The 23,378-nt window shown below is 37.2% G+C and overlaps 4 protein-coding genes across 13 annotated transcripts in view; 3 read left to right on the forward strand and 1 right to left on the reverse strand.

The window, feature by feature from the left end:
• Window positions 1-7,752, forward strand: part of LOC109829734 (protein RETICULATA-RELATED 6, chloroplastic) — a 10,527-nt gene extending 2,775 nt beyond the window's left edge. Inside the window, exons 2-8 of the mRNA XM_020396773.1 lie at window positions 6-219; window positions 1,162-1,291; window positions 2,180-2,710; window positions 3,924-4,031; window positions 4,819-5,367; window positions 5,896-6,018; window positions 7,204-7,752. Coding sequence (XP_020252362.1) covers window positions 6-219; window positions 1,162-1,291; window positions 2,180-2,710; window positions 3,924-4,031; window positions 4,819-5,367; window positions 5,896-6,018; window positions 7,204-7,368 — 1,820 coding nt within the window. The 3' untranslated portion in view covers window positions 7,369-7,752. The remainder of the gene's footprint in view (window positions 1-5; window positions 220-1,161; window positions 1,292-2,179; window positions 2,711-3,923; window positions 4,032-4,818; window positions 5,368-5,895; window positions 6,019-7,203) is intronic.
• LOC109829365 (aldose reductase-like) lies at window positions 8,852-11,924 on the forward strand. The gene is made up of 8 exons (XM_020396492.1): window positions 8,852-9,029; window positions 9,381-9,431; window positions 9,516-9,589; window positions 9,712-9,799; window positions 10,317-10,523; window positions 10,611-10,682; window positions 10,880-10,942; window positions 11,496-11,924. Exons 1-8 carry the CDS (start codon window positions 8,880-8,882, stop codon window positions 11,760-11,762), a joined length of 972 nt encoding a protein of 323 aa, XP_020252081.1. The 5' UTR covers window positions 8,852-8,879; the 3' UTR covers window positions 11,763-11,924.
• LOC109830030 (aldose reductase-like) lies at window positions 13,677-17,156 on the forward strand. The gene is made up of 9 exons (XM_020397181.1): window positions 13,677-14,016; window positions 14,746-14,796; window positions 14,887-14,960; window positions 15,585-15,672; window positions 15,826-16,032; window positions 16,123-16,194; window positions 16,368-16,430; window positions 16,620-16,796; window positions 16,855-17,156. Exons 1-9 carry the CDS (start codon window positions 13,702-13,704, stop codon window positions 16,942-16,944), a joined length of 1,137 nt encoding a protein of 378 aa, XP_020252770.1. The 5' UTR covers window positions 13,677-13,701; the 3' UTR covers window positions 16,945-17,156.
• Window positions 13,931-21,185, reverse strand: LOC109830031 (GPN-loop GTPase 3-like). 10 transcript variants are annotated; one of them, XR_002244182.1, is made up of 9 exons: window positions 21,076-21,185; window positions 20,777-20,858; window positions 19,534-20,667; window positions 18,952-19,055; window positions 18,735-18,813; window positions 18,564-18,657; window positions 18,312-18,367; window positions 17,811-18,028; window positions 17,234-17,649 (listed from the first exon to the last, which is right to left on the reverse strand). XR_002244182.1 is itself a non-coding variant. In XM_020397182.1 (7 exons), exons 4-7 carry the CDS (start codon window positions 18,827-18,829, stop codon window positions 18,189-18,191), a joined length of 270 nt encoding a protein of 89 aa, XP_020252771.1. In that variant the 5' UTR covers window positions 18,830-19,055; window positions 19,534-20,667; window positions 20,777-20,858; window positions 21,076-21,185; the 3' UTR covers window positions 18,046-18,188. The 10 variants fall into 10 exon arrangements, 1 of the variants encoding a protein (XP_020252771.1); XR_002244184.1 differs by having other exon boundaries at window positions 18,735-18,836; XR_002244186.1 differs by having other exon boundaries at window positions 17,239-17,649; window positions 18,735-19,055; window positions 19,534-19,624; window positions 20,593-20,667.

A 23,378-nucleotide genomic window follows, 5' to 3' on the forward strand; every position in this document is an offset into this window, starting at 1 on the left:
GAAAGATAAGAGGAGGGTTTGGGAGAAGTTGCTCGGGGCTAGGGTTGTGTATTTGGGGGAGGCAGAGCTGGTGCCGGATAAGGATGATAGGGAGCTGGAGCTGGAGATTGTTAGGAGTCTGAGGGGTAAGTGTTTGGAGAAGGAGAGGCCGGTTTCGCTGGCGATGGAGGCGTTTCCTTGTAATTTGCAGGAGCAGCTTGATCAGTTCGTGGATGGAAGGTTGGAATCCTTGAACTGATGAGAAAAGAAATTAGCTTTTATATGATAATAGTTATTTGCACCTTAATACCCAAAGTTTCTAAATTTCTTTAACAATTTGATAGCCCAAAATGCACTAAACTTTTATTGAATTTTATTCAAGGATATCAACATAAGAAAGTGTATGAGAAACGAATTTCCTTACAAAATTTCAGTTTTTTTGAGTTTGAAGATAGCCAAGAACAAAGGGGTTTGAGGTATCAAGTTGTCAAATTATCAGATGTATGATTAAACTAAATCCTACATTTAGATGCTACTATTATTATCTGCACACGGGCTACCCTTGTCTGTATCTTGAATGAACCCAGCTTCTTTGGTTAGTCATGTACCAGGGCTTTCATCTGAAATTATATTCTGTAGCCATAATAATGTACCCTCAAAATATACGATGTAGTAGCGGTTGTAAAGGCCATTGACTTGTGCTATGCCTGCTGTTCTTTGCAATTTCTGGCACAATGCTCGCCTTCAATTGGATGAGGATTCTAAATATTCTTATAACCTGTGCTTTGGAATTCCAACATGTCCGGTCTTCAACTTATGCTAATAGTGGAACAACCTGTTAGTATGTCATTTGCGAGACGTTTGCTTCTCTTTTGCTGCTCTTCTATTTGGTTGCTTACTTGTCATTCTCTAGAGAATAGGAGTCATACATTCACCAAATTGGAGAAAAGATTATTTCTTGTTAATACCATCTGGATATTTTTCATATAATAAGCCTTATCTTTGTTCCTTCCAGTTGTTTTACATATTTTTTATCTTCTCATATATAAAGCAGTTTTGTATGACAAATGCGTAAGTCTCCTCATAAAATTACTTTACGTGTCCTACACTTTTACGAATTGAACACGATAGTAGTTTTTCCTTTTTTGATATTTTACTACATAACGTATGTTCTCATGACAGAATTGATGGTGGAACCTTAAGGTCCTATACCTCTCACTGGCCAGCTCAGCGTTGGCAAGAATATGAACCTCTATTGAATTACTGTCGTGATAATGGAGTCAAGCTTGTTGCCTGTGGCACTCCACTTGAGGTACATATACATCATTTTGTTCCTCAGTGTGTTACAAGGTAAACACAACGTTCCAACATTCTCACNATATGGATGAACTTTTACAAACATGGAACATAAAAAACTTGCAGTTGCAGTTTACTATGTCAGGGGAAGAAATGCTTTATCGTTACTTGTTAAGTGGATCAAACCTCTTTGATAATTCTCTATGATGTCATGGTGCTTCATGAATCTCTAACTGAAAATGGACATCTCTGATTAAGTTAAGTTAGTGGATCTTAATCTTTAATGTTTTATTTTTGCTAATTATTATGGCTTATACCTGTGATATTCTTTTTATTTTGGTAGAATCAAGTTCATTTCTAGTGTTCTACTTGATTTTTTTAGGCTTTCCTACTTTACAGGGTAGTTATATTTGTAATGAGTTAACAAATACAACCTGCAAGCAAACAATTCTGCTTTTAAGTTCATGGCTATAAATTAACATTTGGATCTTCCTTCTCAATTTTCAACCATAATGTTTGAACTCTAAAAGATTTTGTACCTGTGTGCACAGACATACATGCCCAAGGACACGACAAATGGTTCTTCTTAGATTTAGTCCCTCTAACAATGAGACCAAAACTCCGAAGTTATGGTGATGGTCAAAGATTGTAGTTTTATATTAATTCTAACATGCCCCCATAGGTTGAACGACCAGGGCTAAACTTTGGACTCACGCAGCGGTGTTAATTTTTAGAAAATCCGTTTAAAATTTGTGGCTGGTGGAATTTGAACCTGGGTTGCTCTGATACCATCGTAGATTTAGTCCCTCTAACCGTTGCACCAAAACTCCAAAGTTATGGTGAGGGTCAAGGATTATAGTTTTATATTAATTCTAACAGTTATAATTTTCTTTCAAATGACCAGGTTTTAAGAACTGTTCAAGCTGAAGGAATCCGAGGACTACCAAAGGCACAAAGGAAACTGTATGCTCCTCCTGCTGGTTCAGGCTTCATCTCTGGCTTCTCTTCTACATCTGGAAGATCGTTAATTGACAAGATTACTTCAAATCAGTCTGTTCCTTTTGGTCCTAGTTCGTACCTATCTGCTCAGGCAAGAGTTGTCGATGATTACACAATGTCCCAGATTATCATACGAGCAATATCAGATGGAGGTTCTGCAGGCATGCTTATTGTTGTAACAGGTGCAAGCCATGTCATTTATGGATCAAGAGGAACTGGAATTCCAGCTAGGATTTCAAAGAAATTGCAAAAGAAAAATCAAGCTGTCATATTGCTGGACCCTGAAAGACAAGACATACGTAGAGAAGGAGAAATTCCTGCAGCTGATTTTCTGTGGTATTCCGCTGCTAAACCTTGTACTAGGAATTGCTTTGATCGTGCTGAAATTGCTCGAGTAATGAATGCAGCCGGTCGCAGGCGAGATGCATTACCCCAGGTAGCTTATTACACTTATTGCTACTCATACATTTAATTAATATAATTCTTTGGTGACTTTATGGCACATATTCTTCCATTTGCTTGGCCTACTAGCTTTGGCATGTACTGACACCTTTATGGGTGATGGGGGAGAACAGCCATGGTGAAGGAATCTTATTCTAATTAACATGTAAAGCACGGAAACTACGGTATTCCTTTTTATTTTTTACAATGCAGAATTTGTTGTGTTAAACCAAAAAAGAAAAAAAAAATCCTAAAGCGGTACGAGTTAGTTGAAGGAGCCAATAATCTTTTTGCCTATTGTTGATTGATCAAATTACCATACCATCTTGAGGAACATTCAGAGTCATCTGATCTAGTTGACTTTACTTCCTTAGCTATCAGTTGTTATGTAGTATGATATTTCTGTTATGGTCCAGTATCAATTTGGGTTTGGTTCACGACATTTGGTTGTTATATTATATGCGATACATGCCTTAATCTCGTAATTATCTATATGTTAATTGTGTGATGTTTTTTTCTTCCTAGAAATTTGTGACTAAGGTAGAAGCATACATTGATTAGCATCTTCACATGCATCCATGAACAGCTTATGGCCTTACACTGCATACAGGGCTAACTAGTCTTTCAACAGGTCGATGTAAATTGGATGTGGAGGTCAAATTTTTTTTCCCTTATACCTTTTATGATCTTAGATGGTGCCGAATACTGCAAATCATTCTTTTAGATGGCCCATCTTGTGTGAAATTACTCCTTGCACCCAAGGGTAGAGTAATCTGGATGGAACCTGAACTCTTTGCATTCAAAAGTTTTGGTGTTTATTACTATATATCTGGCTTGTTTATTGTCATGAAATCCAAGAGTGGTTTGTGAATAGTGCTTCATGCTAAAAGTTGAAAAGGATATTGAATGGTACAATCTGCGTCACAATTTTCAATCCAGATGAAATGTAAGAAGTGAAAAATTATGATTTGTGTGTGCCAAATCTTAACAATCATAATTTACAAAAGAATGAACTGCCTGTTTCATGTTTATTTGATGAGATCCTCTTCACAAAAGATTTAGCAACTTTATATGCCTCGGCCTGCATGCTTTGCACTCTGGATCATTTTTCATTGGAAGACATGTTAGGCATCAAGTACCTCATGTTTTATTTGACTTCTATTGTTTGTATCCAGATATACTGATCCCTTCATTTGTCTGTTAACCAGGATCTTCAAAAAGGACTGGATCTTGGTCTTGTTTCACCTGAGACTCTCCAGAACTTTTTTGACCTTGAGCAGTATCCTGTTATTGCAGAACTAATACACAGATTTCAGGTATGTTATTGTACTTTGATTCCGTTTCTCTTTTCTGATTATGGTACTTCTATCAAGACGTGCATAATTATTTGGGTTCTGGAATATATCATTTGTATATACAAGCATAACTATCATCTGAGTCTGTTCCCCACCAAGATGCTCTTTCCTGTATAGATCTTGAAGACTGGAAACCTTCATTGACGACTGATGTTTTAAATTTGAATTGGAGATTGTTTCTTTCAGACCTAACATTCTAGGAAACTTTCATGGAGAATTCTTATATTTTTCTACTGCAATTTTTTTTTTGTTTTGTTGTTGTGTATAACATTCTCTACTCTTCTTTTGTCCTTTTTCTAGGCATTATTACAGTATTACTATAAAATTGAATCTTAATATGTTGAGGTAGTTAAAGGTCTACTTAAAGGTGGCTGCAATGATTTAAGATATCTTCAATCTCTTACAGCACAAGGATCCGCGACGAAACCCCTGGTTCTTTTTCCTTGAATATCAAATGGTGAACTACTTATGATGTTAATTGTAGAAAGGGAGTAGAGCGGTGCAAGCATGGTTCAAGAGCAAATTATATTGCCAAATAGTAGGTGAATCTCATCCCAGATTCAGGGTAGGGGGGCAATATTTTTTGATAGGATTATTAAATCTTTATCCAATAATTTGGTTTCTTTTTGTTGTTTTTTGTTATAATATGTATGCTAGCAAATGCTAAAGTGATGGCATATCTTATTGATATTTTGTCAAAATATGTATTGCTTTCTAAATGCTGTTGTTTGAATTCGTCTTAATGCAGGGTTTCCGAGAAAGGTTACTGGCAGATCCCAAATTTTTGCATAGGCTAGCTATAGAAGAAGGTATATCAATAACAACGACCCTTTTGGCACAATATGAACGGCGTAAAGGTCGATTTTTTGAAGAAATAGATTATGTTCTAACTGATACCATCAGAGGCTCAGTTGTTGATTTCTTTACCGTGTGGCTTCCTGCTCCAACTCTTTCATTCCTTTCTCAGGCTGACAGCAGTTCTACCCCTGAGAATTTGGAATTACTGAAAGGTCTTCTAGGATACTTTCCAGATAATGCCTTCCAGAAAAATGCTGTTGGAACAATCTGGAGTACAAATCAGAGGATTGCCGCAGTGCTTATTGGTGGACTGAAACTTGCTGGGGTAGGATTTATCTCTAGCATTGGGGCTGGATCTATTTCACATATCCTATATGCTATTCGTCGAGCTTTTGGAACTGATTTAAGTTCAGATAAAAACCCACGAAGAACTCCCGTACTTAAATCAGCAGTTGTTTATGGCTACTTTCTTGGAACATCAGCAAATCTCCGGTACCAGGTAATTCAATTTCTGTTTGCATGCACACTTGATTTACTTGAAACACCCTCAACATGATTTATAGCTAATGCTACATGCATTGCCTTCTGTTTTCTGCTGTTACCTGTGTAGAGTATGTTGTTTCATCTACCAAATAGATACATTCACAAAATCGTCCCATGATGTGCATGCTCGTTATTATGTTCAGGGATGATATGCGTGCTCGTTATTATGTTCAATCTGGATTAAAAAGTCTGAGAGTATAAGCTAGTTTTGTATCAGAAAGAAATTTCTCCATAATTACCTGACATGTTCTGATTCCTTATGGTTTGAGCTTGTCATGGATCATAACTGACATATTGTCATCTCTCACTGCTAAACAGTAGTAGGCTTTAAATTTTTTCAGGACCTATAACTTCAGTAAATAATAATCAGGTTTGAGACTGCATAAATATGGTTTCTGTAATTGACACCTTCCAAATTGTTTGCCAATATCTAGTAAAGTGTTGTTAAAGTCCTGCATTGCTAATCAAAGTATTCAATCTGCAGATTATTGCTGGACTGTTGGAGCACAGACTTTCAGACTATATATTAGCTTATTATAATCAACCGCAACTGGTGAATGCACTTTCTTTCGTCGTTCGCACAATCAACTCATACTGGGGAACACAGGTTAGGCTTACCACACATTTGTCTACTCCTTAATTAGTTTCCTGGAAATTTTGCTTATAAGCGTGATGTATAATAGGTGTGAGAAAAATACGTAATCTCAGCCTAGCTGCCCTACATTTTGTCAAGACTCTGAGTACTCCTAAGTTATCTTTCTTTTAGAATGATTGTTATGCTTTTTGTAGTTTGATTTTCATAATGTTCATTGAGTGGTAAAGAGTTGAATGTGCATCTTTCAAATTCAGCATCATTACTCATTTTATGTGGAACTGTCTTTTGACATTTCTTCTGTCTTTTGACATTTCTTCTGCTCAGTAACACCTCTCCTTTACTGGTCATCAGTGTAGCATTGCTGGATGAACAGAAAGAACTAGTGGGTCTGCTTACTTTTCAGTTGTTTAAAACAAGCTGTAGTTAGAAATAATGGAACTACCAAAAAAATTGGTTATCTGGCTTATATTTTTGATGTAGCATGCTGAGGGGTGACGGCTAAAAACATGGATGAAGAAGCAAAAAGAACAAAGGACAAGAAAATTAAGATTTTGGCCTCATGTCTGAATCAATATCCTCATGCTAATTAAGGTCTCACACCTTCAAAGTACCTTCAAAGTATAGGGTTTCATACCCAAAATTTTTCTACACTATCTGTAGAGATCATAATCTCTTCATAAGATCTTCATACCTCTATTAAGAAAACTAATCTTTGGTTGTTTACACATCAGCAATAAACGAAGCCCTAACAAGAAGAAATCTTATCATACTAAAATAAATCAGATCCTTAAAAGGTTCCTAAATCAATTGATGCTACTATATCATGTGCCAAAAAAAGTTACTAACTATCCGAGATATAATTCAACTTATTATGTATCCTAGTGGTAATGTTCCATAGATTAGGTCCCTGGGAGTTATATATTTGACAGTCCTAGTTCCTTTCAGAAATGATTTTCTTATTGCATGCAAGGGGGCATAATTTTTACATTCTATGGAAATTGAAAACTACAATCAAAATTACAGCTTCCTTGACATTATATGCTATAGTTTTCAAATCCAAAAATTTCTATATGTTTCCATACTTGACAACTATTTCTGGTTTACCTCATTGTAGCGATTACTGATGTTTTATATGTTACATTATCTAATCAAAGATACTAATATCATTCATAATTATTTCTTCTCAAATTGGTGCAGCAATGGGTAGATCTTGCACGATCTACGGGATTACAGCCAAAGAAGAGCGAAACAGTCGAGATGCAGGTTGCTAATTCCCCTGACATTCCCCTGTTGGAGTGCAATTCTACAGAAGTAAATAATGTAGACGAAAACAAGAGTAAATCAGGAGACAGTTCTACTTAATATAGATACTTATGATGGATCTTATAATCTGTATTCTCTGGAGTTTATGCACCAGAGGGAGCTTAGCCAAAGGAGTTCAAAATCATCGGAGTGAAGAGATGAGCCGAAATTAAATTGGGATGATCTGGTAAAAATTTTGAGTGGAGGACGTGCACACATTTTGTTCTTCAGATTTCACTATACCTGTCTGATTATATAGATATTCACACAATGATAAAGAAAGAGATTATTACACGATAAAGACAGCACAATCTTATTATTGTAAAGAAAGGCGATGCTGTATCCAGTTTTGCTCTGCAGTGACAACATTAATTTTCAAATGTAATCTTTTAACAAGCTAAAAGAGGCAGGTTCTTATTTGATTCCCTCCCTCCTTTTTTCCCCTGAGTCAATAGTTCTCATCTCTCTACCAGTGGGTACCACTGTTGGAATTTTTTACTGTACTACCCGGCAAAGCAGCTATGGGGCATTCTTGACCCGTATCGGATATTTAGTCGATTGAATTATGACTTTGATAACAGGTAACAAGCTATTATTATTTGTCGAATCTATGGGAAAAATGCATGGCTGTGATTTTGAAACATTGTGTATCTGATCTTTGGAACGTATCGTATCTGGTACCCGACCGCCATGTTGTGTCATGCCATTCCTTAAATGAGATCCCTGTCATCCTTTTCCACTTGAGCACAAATTTGGCTTTGGGAATCATAGAGATTAGAGAACCTCATCTTCACACTATGTCTAGCTACAACACTCAATAGGGCTGTTTTATATCATGATAAAGAGTTCATATACTATTCGAAGGAAGTGGGGGGTGGGGTGGGGAGTCATGGATGGAGCTCTTGATTTCTCTATAAAATGTCTTCTTTTATCATATGCCTTGCGACAAAATGCGCGTACTCATCACAAGTTCATAACGGTAACTCGAAAAAAGAAACTTCTAACATCCAAAGAGAGATGGAGGTGATATAACAATTTACGTCTGTGACTGGTATCCTGAGAGGTGTCGATATGGTTTGTAAACGATGATATAAGTCTTGTTTAAATTAGTGCGCTAATCTTGTAAGGGAGAGAGAGATGATCCCAAACCAAAGAGCAATTCTGATGAAAATAATTCAAGGTGGTTGATTGTAATCGAAACACTTTTTTAAAGATGGTTTGCGTATAAATTACAATTTAAAGGCAGTTTTTCGTACAATTATCCTATTTTAGAGGCGGTTTACGTGAATTTTTTTTTTCTTCTCACAGGCTCAAAAAGGCAAGGGGCTTCGGACCCACAAATCAATCCTATCCGAGACAAGCATTATCAAACTTGGTCATACGGATCCGGTCCCTTCACCGGCTGGAACGGGACAGTTAACCCACATTTTAGTCTCGTGCCACACACGTGTCATCCTGACATGCACAAGGTTAGCTACATATATAAAGGGAGAGAAATTTGCCATCCTCTCTAATTAATTAGTTTGACCAAAACTTCAACAAAATTGAGAGAGAGAGAGAGAGAGAGAAAAATGGCACAACCAAAAATTACATCACCGCTCGCACGAGAGCGGGAGATGAGCTTCACGCTGATGAGTGGCCACAAGATCCCTGCAGTAGGTCTGGGCACTTGGAAGACCGGTGACAAGGCATCTGAGTCAGTCTTTAGTGCAATCACCGAGGTAATTATATACACAGTCTATCATCATAATGTTTGACGTTCTCATTTTGGTACCCCGAAGCTTTGCCCATTTTTACACTTTGATACCCTCGTCTAGATTTCGTTAGTTTTATGTTAAATTTAGATCACACGCTTAGCACGCGATACCCTGCCAATGTGCTACTGGGACATTTAGATTTTTGGATCGCTAGCCACGGTAGAATAGATCTATGTAATACAAATTTAACAGAAAATCTAACAAAATCCGGGCGGCGGTATTAAGTGAAATGGAAATGAAACTTTGGTGTATTAAAGTGTTAAGAGAACTATTTGTGAGTATAGAAGTGAAATCTGCATTCACTACCAATTGCAGGCTGGATACAGACATATTGATACAGCAAAAGCGTATAAAATCCAGAAAGAGGTGATGCTCACTAGCTCATACTACGTACTTTACCTTCTACACTATTATCTACTTCCCACATAAAATTTATTCTTTGAGTTTCAGGTTGGTGAAGGTCTCCGGGCTGCTATGCAAAAAGGAATTGACCGAAAAGATCTATTCATCACATCCAAATTATGGTAATGGCTCGTTAAGAAACGAAGCATATATGAAATTAATTAGCATAGAAAGTTCCGAAAGAGTTGTCGTTCTTGTTCGAATTTGGATCAGTTCTCGGAATTCTGAAATTTTCGTGGTGCAGGTGCACAGATTCGTCGCCAGATAGAGTTCGGAAAGCACTGAACAGTACACTTGAGGAACTGCAACTTGATTACCTCAACCTTTATCTGGTGAAAACAATCTCCAACCAACGATATTGTGCTGTTCATATGACTTGACTTCTTATTAAAGTCGGTATTTGTAACCAAAAGGTCTACTAATTCAAACTCGGTATATGTTTGTTCTGGTACATGTCAAACATTGTAGGTTTTTCGTAATAATTCAAAAGGAAATTTACTATATATTTAGGAGTAAATTTCGTGAAGTTTGGCAGATTTTGAGACAGGCCCGCATAGCCTGCAAACAGTGTTAGACGAACTGATAAACGACCAAGATACCCTAATGGTGTTAGGTGAAAGGTGTTTTTTGCCCCGCATTATGGGCTATTGGTCATTTCGACGCACGCGATTTTCATGTGCACAGTTGGATGATCTAACGATGTCAGTTAAGGGGGTACCTGAAAAAATTTAAGAGGGGTTGAGTGACCTTTCTAAACTAAGTTTAGGGGTCATCTAAAAAAAAGACAAAATAGGGCGCTTTTGTGAAATTTACGTACCCTATGTTTAGCGTAACGATTTCATTTGACAGGTTCACTGGCCCTTCCACCTTAAAGACGACGCGCAAAGGCCCCCAAGAGCAGGCGACGTTAGCGCCTTCGACATGGAAGGAGTGTGGAGAGAAATGGAGGAGCTGGTTAAGGATGGAGTAGTCAGAGACATCGGCATATGTAACTTATCGGTCAAGAAGCTAGAGAAGCTACTGAGCTTCGCTCAAACAAAGCCTTCAGTATTGCAGGTAAACTAATTAACTAGCTAGCGTACGTCAATGACTCGATCGGTTTTACGAAGACAGCCATTTGATTCATGATCTCTGTGGGTTTAGATGGAGATGCACCCTGGGTGGAGGAATGATAAGATACTGGAAGTATGCAAGAAGAATGGGATCCATGTAACCGTAAGTTTAATTTCTCCTAATTAATAACATTTTTATTTATATTAAATTTCACTCTTCAGTAGTTCTGTTGGTCTGCATTCAGTATAAATCATGAAAGTTGTTCTATTTGTTCTCCAAAATGGGATCCTTGTTTGATTTTCATTATTATTATTTTTTTGTGTTATTTTTGGGTCACGAAATCTACTGTGTATCGGCAGGCTTATTCGCCACTGGGTTCAACTGATGGTCGGGACTTGGTGAATGATTCTACTGTTCAGAAGGTTTTTAGTTAACTCACTCACCCTTCTTCATTTACTTCTGTTTAATCATCTTTTCGTAAATATGTTAGTTCAAGGGATGTAGACTCAAAGCTGAAATCAAACAAATTGTTGGATAGCAAGTTTTCTAATCTGTTTTGGTAACATGATTCTTAATCTGTTTTGGTAACAGGTAATTAGGATTCCTAATTTGTTTTGTTTTTTGATTTTAGAATTCCTAGTCTGTTTTGGCTTTAGGTTTTTTATATATATATATGGAACGTCTTAGAAGAGATTAAACATCAGAAAAAGAGGGTTTTGAGAGAATTCTTCAGAGAGATCTTAGAGAGATTAGATCCTATTTGTGGGCATCGTAATCTTCTTTAATATTAATCAAAGAATTGTCCGGTGTGGCTCCCGAGGACGTAGGCACGATTGCTGAACCTCGTTAAATCTGATGTCTTCTTTCTTGTTTACTTAATTAGTAGGAAATGCACAAATATGTACTTAATTACCGAGACGAAACATATATATAGCTCGACCAGCGCTAATCAGCTAATTTGGCTTGTGCATGCAGGTAGCAAACAAGCTGAACAAGAGCCCAGGCCAAGTCCTGGTGAAATGGGCATTGCAAAGGGGAACCAGCGTCGTCCCCAAGTCGACGCACGCGAACAGGATAAGGGAAAACATCCAAGTGTTCGGTTGGGAAATCCCCGACGAGGATTTCAAAATGCTGAGCAGCATGAGCGATCAGAAGAGGGTCGTCAAGGGGGAGCAGATTTTCGTCAACAAGACAGATGGTCCGTTCAAGAGCGTAGCTGAGCTCTGGGACGGTGAAGTCTAGCTTAGTTAATTAATTTCGAGTTTAATTTAGCTCTGAATTAATTATACATGTTTTTTTTCTTCTTTCAATTGATCCCGTACGTGAGTGTGATTTTGTGGATTGTTAGCTGTGTTTGGTTGGTACTGAGGATTATATTGATCCTGGCCGGTGCAAGTTACCCCATTGCATGCGTAGCACAATATGCTTATAATCTATATATATATGAATGCAGTTTTTTTTTTTTTAAGGAGGGGGAGGATTTCATAAATTGTTTATTGAGAATTAATACGGATAATCTTGAGTAACTCCGAGGTAATTACCTTCGTTAATAGAGGACTAGTAATCTCACAGAATTATTCTTGCCGATGTACAGATTCTAATAATTAAGATCACGGTTTACCGTGATCGATGTAAATAAATGGGATAGCGGAGCATTAATTTTTTTTTTTGTTGAATTACTCGGCTCATGAAACGCACCAGCTAATTAAAAACTCGATCGATATGCTCTCGCTTCTTTTCATAAGCTATAGCCTTGATCTGCTATTGTACAGAGTCAACATTCAAAGCCCGTTGAATTCTAGAGGTGTCTACACGTGGAAGGGTGATCACCCGAATTCAACGGGACAGTTTCCCAACACGTGTAGATGGAGTTCCGAGGCAAATGCCCAAGCCATGCACGCACACGCGTGTCCTCACGAGCACACGTGTCATGTACAGGGGGACTAGTCACCACCTCCCTTGGCCACAGCTAAAACAATTTAAAGAAATTAAAGAGGGAGAAGCTAGCTCGAGCGAAAGAGAGAGAGAGAGAGAGATGGCACAAGCATCAAGAAGCGCAGCAGCAGCACGTCAAGCACAAGAGGAGAGGAGCTTCAAGCTGGTGATCAGTGGCCACAGCATCCCTGCAGTAGGACTGGGCACTTGGAAAGCAGCTGGTCACGGTGCATCTGAGTCGGTCTTCACCGCGGTCACTGAGGTGCGTAGGATTACAAGCTGGGATTAGTAACAATCCGGTACCCTCGGCTACGGCCTAATTACAAGGGTGATCCTGGAGCTTGCATATCTACGTGAATAACTCTGAAGTTAGCTGATTATTATAGTTACACCGATAACCCTAGAAAGTTGCTTGTCGTCTCAGCTCCAGGTTTACCCTCTTTAGATACCCAAACTCCAAGGCCCATAAATTACACTACATATATATAACTCAAGGTACCAGCTGATTGTAATTAATGTACTTTGTTCATTTAATAATCTGAATGACTAAGTTATTAATCCGTTAAATAAGTTTTATTTTAGTCATTGTGATCAGTTTTTGTAATCAGTTTTAGTGTTTGGGAATAACAATGATTTTGACTATTTTCTTTATAATTAGAAGTGTTAACTCTTAATTGATCCCGTACGTGAGTGTGATTTTGTGGATTGTTAGCTGTGTTTGGTTGGTACTGAGGATTATATTGATCCTGGCCGGTGCAAGTTACCCCATTGCATGCGTAGCACAATATGCTTATAATCTATATATATATGAATGCAGTTTTTTTTTTTTTAAGGAGGGGGAGGATTTCATAAATTGTTTATTGAGAATTAATACGGATAATCTTGAGTAACTCCGAGGTAATTACCTTCGTTAATAGAGGACTAGTAATCTCACAGAATTATTCTTGCCGATGTACAGATTCTAATAATTAAGATCACGGTTTACCGTGATCGATGTAAATAAATGGGATAGCGGAGCATTAATTTTTTTTTTTGTTGAATTACTCGGCTCATGAAACGCACCAGCTAATTAAAAACTCGATCGATATGCTCTCGCTTCTTTTCATAAGCTATAGCCTTGATCTGCTATTGTACAGAGTCAACATTCAAAGCCCGTTGAATTCTAGAGGTGTCTACACGTGGAAGGGTGATCACCCGAATTCAACGGGACAGTTTCCCAACACGTGTAGATGGAGTTCCGAGGCAAATGCCCAAGCCATGCACGCACACGCGTGTCCTCACGAGCACACGTGTCATGTACAGGGGGACTAGTCACCACCTCCCTTGGCCACAGCTAAAACAATTTAAAGAAATTAAAGAGGGAGAAGCTAGCTCGAGCGAAAGAGAGAGAGAGAGAGAGATGGCACAAGCATCAAGAAGCGCAGCAGCAGCACGTCAAGCACAAGAGGAGAGGAGCTTCAAGCTGGTGATCAGTGGCCACAGCATCCCTGCAGTAGGACTGGGCACTTGGAAAGCAGCTGGTCACGGTGCATCTGAGTCGGTCTTCACCGCGGTCACTGAGGTGCGTAGGATTACAAGCTGGGATTAGTAACAATCCGGTACCCTCGGCTACGGCCTAATTACAAGGGTGATCCTGGAGCTTGCATATCTACGTGAATAACTCTGAAGTTAGCTGATTATTATAGTTACACCGATAACCCTAGAAAGTTGCTTGTCGTCTCAGCTCCAGGTTTACCCTCTTTAGATACCCAAACTCCAAGGCCCATAAATTACACTACATATATATAACTCAAGGTACCAGCTGATTGTAATTAATGTACTTTGTTCATTTAATAATCTGAATGACTAAGTTATTAATCCGTTAAATAAGTTTTATTTTAGTCATTGTGATCAGTTTTTGTAATCAGTTTTAGTGTTTGGGAATAACAATGATTTTGACTATTTTCTTTATAATTAGAAGTGTTAACTCTTAATCCTTCTAAATATAATCATTCTAAATCTTAATCCTTCTAAATATAATCATTATAAATAGGAGTACTAGAAAACCTATCATTCTAAATAGGAGTACTAGAAAACCTATCATTTTGAGGTTAAGTTGAGGTTAAGTTTCCTTAACCCCTCACTTAACCCTTTGCCAAACTGTACCCTACATCATCACAAATGTTTTATAAGTTTGTAGCGCGTATGCTTCTATATATTGTTACAAGAATGCTACTACATGTTCAGAGAGCTCTTAAGCAAGCAGACATGGGTTTTGATTGAAAATTCAGTGTTTCACTACTAACTGCAGGCTGGATATAGGCATATTGATACAGCAGCAGAATATCAAGTCCAAGAAGAGGTGATATGATCCGCAACATTTTTTCAGAAGCAAACAGAAAATTATTGTTTCCATATGCAGGCCTCTCATGAATAATTCCTTGAAGTTCAGGTTGGTGATGGCCTGCAGGCTGCTTTTCAAGCCGGAATAGATCGGAAGGATCTATTCATCACGTCAAAGTTATGGTATATATGATCAATGCAAACATTTTGTAACTGTAGGCTCCCTTCGGCAAAGGGCTGGCAAAGGGTTAAGGAAGAGGGATTAATTAAGCAGAATGATTAATGTAGTTAGCCCATTTGATAAACCGAAAAACTAAATTATTAACGTATTAAATAAGTTTTATTTTAGCTCTTATCATAAGTTCTAGTGTTCGGGAATAATTAGGATTTTGACTATTTTCTTTATAAATAGACGGGTTAACTCTAAATCCTTCTAAATAGGAGTATATAAGTAAACCCCTTAAAATTATTGAGGGGTAACTCATTTTAATCCTTCCAAAGGGGTTGGTTAGCTTAATCCTTATACATTTTCTATGTTTGGCAAATTATGAAGGGTTAACTCACTTTAACATCTATATAGATTTTTTGTGTTTGGTGGGATAATTAAAAAGGGATTAAGTCTCCTTAACCCATTGCCAAAATGTCACCTTAGGTTGTATTCAAACATAACGTATTTCCTAAGTAATAACATATGATGAAAAGCTCCTAAATAGCTCCCTATCTGGTTAAGATTTGGATCAGTCCTTAATACCCACAGTATGTTCATTGTAATCTCCGGTATTTCCTTCTTTTACTTGCATAATGCAGGTGCACGGAGATGGTGCCTGAGCGAGTTAGAAAAGCACTGAACAACACGCTTCAGGAACTACAACTTGATTATCTCGATCTTTATCTGGTCAGATTCTTTCGATAAAATATTGTTCTATTTATATAACTTACAAGTGTTTATTCTTTGTTATTATATAAATATTGCTCTATTTATTTATATAAATTCAAGAAGAAACATTCTTCTTGAATGTAAATGTAGATTACATAATTCACATGACAGATTCATTGGCCCTTCCGCCTTAAAGATGATGCACAAAGGCCCCCTAGGGCAGGTGATGTACTCAACTTCGATATGGAAGGAGTGTGGAGAGAGATGGAGAAACTGGTGAAGGAAGGAGTCGTTCGAGATATTGGGCTGTGTAATTTGACAGTCAAAAAGCTCGAGAATGTAATAGGGTTTGCACAAACCATGCCTTCGGTGGTGCAGGTAAAATAACACCAAGGGTTTTGGTCTATGAAAAGGCAATAGATAGTCGAAGCAAATTATGCTAATGATTTACGATTTCTATTGATGCAGATGGAGATGCATCCCGGTTGGAGGAATGATAAGATGTTGGAAGTATGCAAGAAGAATGGAATTCATGTGACTGTAAGTTTTTTCCGTTGATTTTTGTTTCTCTAGATAGGTAGCATATCCAAAGAGCAAAATCTAAAATTGAATCAATGATGTTGGACATGCGCACAAGACACATCCTTTGAACTATTTGCAGGGAATACTTGACTTGATAACAGTTGGTCACTCATGAGTTCTACTACTTGCAGGCTTATTCACCATTGGGTTCAACCGATGGTCGGGATCTTATTCACGATTCAACTGTTGAAAAGGTTTTCTTTCCCCACCCTAGGCTTGTAACTGCAATTGTGATTCAAACTATTAGTTTACCTTCACTTGCAACTTTTTTCGCAACATCAGTTGCAATTACAAGTTGTTTTGTAAAAACCTACGTATACAAGCTACAGTTGCAACGAAACACACACTTGATTATAATTCTCAACTACTTACGCATTGTGCAGGTGGCGAACAAGCTCAACAAGAGCCCAGGTCAGATCCTAGTGAAATGGGGATTACAAAGGGGGACCAGTGTCATTCCTAAATCAACACACGCCGAAAGGATAAAAGAGAACATCCAAGTATTTGGATGGGAAATCCCCGAGGAGGATTTCCGAATGCTAAGCAGCATTGGCGAACAGGTGAGCTGCTATAGCTCTCTGAAAGTCTATGATTTTGAATTTTTGTTATACTGTGCAGGAGAGAGTGTTGGAGGCGGACGATCTTTTTGTGAACGAGAGTGACGGTCCGTTCAAGAGTGTAGCTGATGTATGGGATGGTGAAGTCTAGCTTTGCTGATTTCAGTCTGAACTTGAGTACTATTGAGTTTTATGCAAGAGCCATGGGATTGTAAATATTAAATACTAGCCGTGAATCGTGTGTAGTAAGAACTATGGATAATAAGGATCAACTCTACAATACATGTGCGCACGAGCACGCGCACATGTGAGCATCCTCAGATTCTGAATGTTGCTTGTTTTCTCCATGGATTGTCGAGCTATTATGTTTTTCGACTCCTTTTTTTATGTTACCATATCACATAGTTCGTGGAGGCTTATTTGATATTTTGTGGTGATGCATACAATTTTTGTGGGGAACAAATAACGATATCTATATGGATGTACGTACTAATAAGATAGTTAGGATGTACAAGCAAATACAGGGCGGTTATCCGCAATAAACTCTAAAGATAATGGAGTTCCTCACAAGTTAACTAGTCTCAATCCCCATCTATGTTCCGTTGACCTTTGGCACATATGCCCCCTAAGCACAAGTTCGAGTGTGCAAAGGTGACAACTCTCCACGGGTTGTCGAAATTATCAGCAGGATTCCTTTCACAAGAGATTTATGTCCTTGAAGTTTTTTCTTCTTGATTGAAGCTCAACTGCCTCTGAAGCCTATTCATCATCCTCTGAATCAAAATCTCCTATCTTTACATCAGCATCTTCTCCATGCTGGATACAGTTGTCGAGCATCGATAGAACATATTATATGCTGCGTTAGAAGAAAAGAAATTGTTACCACTTCACTCATTGCACAACTATTTTCGCAACACGAAATAACCATCTAGTCTGATTTCATGAAAATTGGAAGGGAAAAAAAGAGGGGAAAAAAAGAGGGGAAAAAAAATAGATAAAGCAGTTCCAGTATCTCACAATTTATGGTTTTGATAATATGGCGTCGCTTGAGGATTTCTTCCTTTTTTGTGCATGTTCATTTTTACGAGTTTATGTACTCACAAGTTCGCGTGTGTGCAAAAATACATGCTGCCAAAGATATAGCAGATGCAAAACTGCAGTAGTGCAGTATTGTCTAGCTTACTAAGATTACAAATTGATCTCATAGTTCACAGCGAACGGCTCTTGATATATACCTACAAATTGCATGAAGAACAATTCTCAATATATGGAGAGATCAAGCAACCAACCATACAACATTTATATTTTATCTTAGCACATGACATTGATTTTTGAGTCATACAATTATATTATGCATTCTCTCCAAGAACTATCTAGGTATTGATAATTAAGTAACTACCTGTACGAATGAGCTGAGTTTCTGTAAATGAAAAGGATGTCAATTAACTTTAACAGTTTTAAGATTTTCACCAAATCAATTTATAAAAAACTACCAAGATATGAAAATAGTGAATGTACCTTCTTTCCTTTCTTAAATCGAGGGGCTCAAAATTCACCATGTTAAACTGACCAACCTAACACAAAGTAGAAAATAAAAAACATATATTAAGAATATCAGCAAATAAAGCGAAAAGCAAACTGAGAAACTGCAGGTTGCTAATTTCTGCCAAAACACGATCTTTTTCCCGAATAAATGCCACATTGGGATGATCATAACCTACATTTTTGGGAAAGAAAATTTTAAAAAATGCTAGCAAGGAAGGTAAATACCAAGTCTGTCAAAGCTTTATTAAGCTTCGCAAATGGAACAGGAATATTCTGATTCAACTGTGACAACAAAATGGGTGCCTCTGGATTTAAGAAACTATAGCCAAATATAAGAAAAAAATGTCAGATACAAAACAAGCGCATACAGAGGTCCAGTGGTTAAGAACTACTTACTCTTCAATATCTTTTTTGTTTGTCACAATATCAATTTTCGAAAGAGTATTGACACGAGGGAGTTCAAGTTGAATCATTGCTGAAAGGGATGCCATGCAACCACTTATGTACTTTGTTACGTCAGTAATGAACCAGAGGAAAGGGTGCAAATTTTTCAAAGTGATAATGGCTTAAAAAACAACTGATCCAACCACATCCTAGAATAAATGGAACAAACCTGAGAATCAAGGAGATAAACACAACACACTTTGAAGTTCCTCCACTGTAGATGTTCCCCAACGTTGCGAAGAACAGGAACGTGTGAAAGTAGCTCTATCTGACCTGTAACCATAATCCACCATAATAGTCAATAGGGCTCCGGAAAAGATTTTAGAAATTAAGCCAGTATGTACAAGTTAATATGAGGGAAGGATGCTAAGTTACTGAAGAATTGCAATACTAGAACATGGTCAACCAATTGCCACAACTAGATAATTGTCGGGAGTAATCAATCGAAATCATAGTAATGCTCTGTTACCAGCACACAACTTGTTATTTAGAAGAAACATGTTATGCAAGATAATGCATAAGCTCTTCCAATCAGCTACAATAAAATTCACTTGAATTGTAGTCGCATGTTTGGAGTTAATGTATATTTAAAATGAGTTTATTCCAATGATGAACAGGAATATCTAATGGATTTGACATAACTGCAACAACTTCTCATATTTTCATTGAATGGACTATCTAGAGGACGATCAGTTGAAACTAGAAATAAACCCAAAACTGGAACATGCTCAAAGAAGTAGAAGACGAATACCTGAACAATCAAATACAAGACAATCGTCTTCCAAATAATTCTCCATGCCAGTTCATCTTCCAGCCAATCGTCCAAGCTCTCCTGAAGGTGTCTGAAAACATCTCAAGGAAGATTTGCACCCAATACTTCATCATGGTACCATTTTATATTTTGTTGCCTCGAAAACTATATCACTTACATACTTAACAATAACAGCCTCAATGATTTCAGGCAGAAAATATGTTTGTTTTGGTCAATGTTGAAAATAACGACAACGAATAACAAAACGCTCTACCTCCTTTAAGGGTTAGGGAAAAAACAGGCAAGAAAAACGTAACGCATAAAGTAGGTTAATTCTTTATTAATTATCTACATATTTTATAAATAGGAACTATTCCTAATGACTTTAATACTTGGAATCATTAAAATTTTCAAACATAAAATCTCAATTAGGAACATAATATTTTCTTACTGTTAATTTAAAAAACAATAAAAGATATTCATCACAATTTTAAGAATTAGGGACAAAATATTATAATACAAAAATATTTTAATAAAAATCTTTAATTTGATACAAGCTATATAGATTTACTTGGAAGTATCACAATCTGATACTCAGATATATAATCATAAAGTTGTAGCTCGTTCATAATTGCAATCGTTTTATCAATCACATTCAAAATTTCACAATCACATAATGATGTCAGCACAACAAGACATGAGGATTTAACAAACAGTTTAATAGTAATTACTTAACTACTTCAAGTTTTAAGAAGGATATACTCTCAAGTCTCTACAACTTATATTGAAATAGCATAAGCTATATTGAAATAACGCATGTTATACTGAAGTAGCGTAAGTTATATTGAAATAATGCGTATTATACTGTAATAACGTAGAGTTATGATGTGTCTGAGTTATTTTATAAGGTTGCATAATGTTAAGGCATGTTAGGTCACATAACGCAAACAAACGAGCATCGTAACGAGTTCTTTTAAACATTGGTTTCGATCAGCTATTAGTGTTTAAAATCAAGAGATTATGATGACACATACTAGCCAAACGAAGGGTGATCCATACAGTAAGTTAAGCCCCCATTAGGCCCGAACCCGAGCTCCTCCATAACATCATCCAAAGATACAAGTTCTCTAATATCTGCAAAATAGTAAACAAAGCAAAACAAAAGCTACCCAACAATTCAATTGCCGAAACCAATGATATGAACATGAGTGAGAGAGAGAGAGAGAGAGAACAATTTCGATACCCATTGCCACAGGGTAGTTCACAACATGGATAGCTCTTCGAAGAGCTTCGCGGTGTTGATACAATCTAGAACAGTAAGTAGACTGCATTCAAAAAAAAAAAAAATCGCAGCTTGTTATTGGACGTGAAGACATCACAGACGTGAAATCAAAATGTGAAATTTTAGCGAGAAATTTATCACCCTTGCCGCTGCTAGCGAAGGAGAAAAGAACGAAAAAACGAAAAGAAAATGGAAAATGAGGAAGACTGGAAAGAAGAAAAGATAGCAAAATCGAATGTACATATTAAAAAAGAAATTACCGAAAATTTCAGTTGGATATTGTTGCTTGAGATCGAAGAGGGGATTGAGAATTTTGGAATTTTATAGGGTTTTCCAGGGGTTTTGGGAGTTGAGGGACGGAGACCGTACAGTTTAGTGATCTAATGATGATGGGGCCTTGGTAAGCCCAATTATTTATTGGATCTCCGCCGAACAAGGAATCACAAATTAAAAAGGACCCCAAGTTTAAAGCCCATTAATGTCTGGGGCAAAAGCAGGCCTGCAATATAATCTATTCGTCTGAATTATGATATAAATGAATAATAATAATAATAATATGAGAAAAATAGAGAACATTAGTATCAAGTTGTTCTATCGAACTTGATCTGGCCCCTACATCACTACTCGAAAATAGAGGCTTAACCACTTTTCACCTACTCCAATGTAGATGTAGGGACATGATCAGTCTACATCACTACCAAGTTCGATGGAGCAACTTGGTACCAAGTTTCTCCATTTTTCTCTAATAATAATAATAATAATAATAATAATTTGCAACCGGGGGAAAGTTGGTTAGGAGATTTCTATGTCCGAAGGAGAGTCTGAGTTGAGTTATAATTGAATCTATTTGTCTCAATTATGGTATAAATAAATTATTTATTATTATTATCACCATCATTATTATTATTATTTGCAACGGTAGAACTCCTACGTTGAAGCTACGTTGAAGGAGAGCCTGAGTTAGAGCCTTCACATAAACAAGAAGACTCAATTGTTAATCCATGATAATTCCAAGAGAGCTGTTAGGGTATCCGCACCTAGCTAGGATGGTTGACCACAGAGCAAGCTAACCCAACTAGGGATAAATTTTTAAGGTGTTAGTCATATAGAACTAGAAAATGGGATATTTTTTTATAGTGTTAGTCAAGTAGAACTAGAACTGTATTATTTTTTTAGTACGTTAGTCAAGTAGAATTTTACTAGAATTAGAATTGGGATAATTGGTCATAATTATCCCACAAATTATACTACCTATATATATAACCATAAGTTCTGATATAACATGACAGGTTTTTTTGTAGATAACAGGTTTGGGGGGGGGGGGGGGGTTAGTCACCTAAAACTTTTTAAGTAGAACTGGGATAATTGGTAAAATTGGATAATATTTTGACACTGAAATAATTTAGTGGAACAATGTTGGGTAATTCTTAAAGTGGGATAATTTGGTAGGATAATTTGGTGGGATAATGATGGATAATATTATGAAGTTGCATAATTTGATAGGATAATTTGGTGGGGGTAATGGTGGGTATAAATTACTATTGTTAATAATTGTATATTAAAAATAATATAATATTGATAAGCAAATTCTAGTAATAACTATAAAATATAATGCAATAAAGCATCACTATTCATCTCAAATAATAAAATAATTCACAAATAAATAAAAATCTAAATCCCTAGAGTGACACGACTTCCATCATCCCACATGGCATCTACCATATAATTTCTCCAAGCTCCTACAGCTACTCGTTGAGTGTTTGTGGGAAAATTTTGTAACAAGAAAATAAGAAAAGAACTGTACTTGATTTTATTCTCTCTAACTGTTTAGAAAAAGAATGATTACAATTCTCTCAACTCTCAATTACAATTGGATTTCCGATTACAAAAGAGAAGAGAATGATCGGGATTCTCTCCTTTGTTTAATTCTGGGTTCTTCTTGGTAGCGATGAGATGCCTCCCTCGATTGTTCGCGTCGAGTTTGCTTCTCGTTGACGATCCGAATATCTATACTCACTGGAACAACTGTCTTGTCTGGTTGATAACTCTTGACGAGTTTAGTGATTCAGAACAAGTAACAAACTCTAATGATAGAGTTGTTGGAACCGAAAATAATTCGGTTAATAAGCCAAATATCGACTGCTTAGAGATCCTCCGTCTGTTGATTTCCCAGACTGTGTAAGGAGTCAATCCTCCTTTTTTCTGATTCTGGAAGATTTGATCGAAAGATCCCCCTCCGATTAATGAAAAGAAATCTCTCTTGATCTGATTATCAAAAATCTGATCTCCCCCCTCCAAAAAGATCTCTTTTTTAACTCTGTTGAGTTTGTTGCTATTTATAGGGGGATTAGGGGTGTAACTGCCCCATAATCCGCGCCTAAATGGGGGTCGTCGGCGGCGGTTGATAAGCTGCGTTGGGCAGCGATTGATAAGCTGCGTTGGGCAGCGATGGAGCTGCATTCGAGCTGTGCTTGGCAGCGATTGGAGCTGCGTCCGAGCTGTGCTTGGCATCGATTGGAGCTGCGTTCGAGCTGTGCTTGGCAGCGATTGGAGCTGCGTTCGA

Source organism: Asparagus officinalis, chromosome 2 (genome assembly GCF_001876935.1).
Source record: "Asparagus officinalis chromosome 2, Aspof.V1, whole genome shotgun sequence".
Taxonomy (NCBI): Eukaryota; Viridiplantae; Streptophyta; class Magnoliopsida; order Asparagales; family Asparagaceae; genus Asparagus; species Asparagus officinalis.

Coding starts and splice junctions, on each gene's coding strand:
- LOC109830031 (XM_020397182.1), bottom strand. CDS start 18,829: ATGGCATCCCTTTCAGCAATGATTCAACTTGAACTCCCTCGTGTCAAT. Junction 18,368..18,563: donor ATAAAGCTTTGACAGACTTG/GTATTTACCTTC, acceptor ACTTTGTGTTAG/GTTGGTCAGTTTAACATGGT. Junction 18,214..18,311: donor GATTTAAGAAAGGAAAGAAG/GTACATTCACTA, acceptor TTTCATTTACAG/AAACTCAGCTCATTCGTACA.
- LOC109830030 (XM_020397181.1), top strand. CDS start 13,702: ATGCCCAAGCCATGCACGCACACGCGTGTCCTCACGAGCACACGTGTC. Junction 14,797..14,886: donor AATATCAAGTCCAAGAAGAG/GTGATATGATCC, acceptor CTTGAAGTTCAG/GTTGGTGATGGCCTGCAGGC. Junction 14,961..15,584: donor TTCATCACGTCAAAGTTATG/GTATATATGATC, acceptor TGCATAATGCAG/GTGCACGGAGATGGTGCCTG.
- LOC109829365 (XM_020396492.1), top strand. CDS start 8,880: ATGGCACAACCAAAAATTACATCACCGCTCGCACGAGAGCGGGAGATG. Junction 9,590..9,711: donor TTCATCACATCCAAATTATG/GTAATGGCTCGT, acceptor TTCGTGGTGCAG/GTGCACAGATTCGTCGCCAG. Junction 10,524..10,610: donor CAAAGCCTTCAGTATTGCAG/GTAAACTAATTA, acceptor CTGTGGGTTTAG/ATGGAGATGCACCCTGGGTG.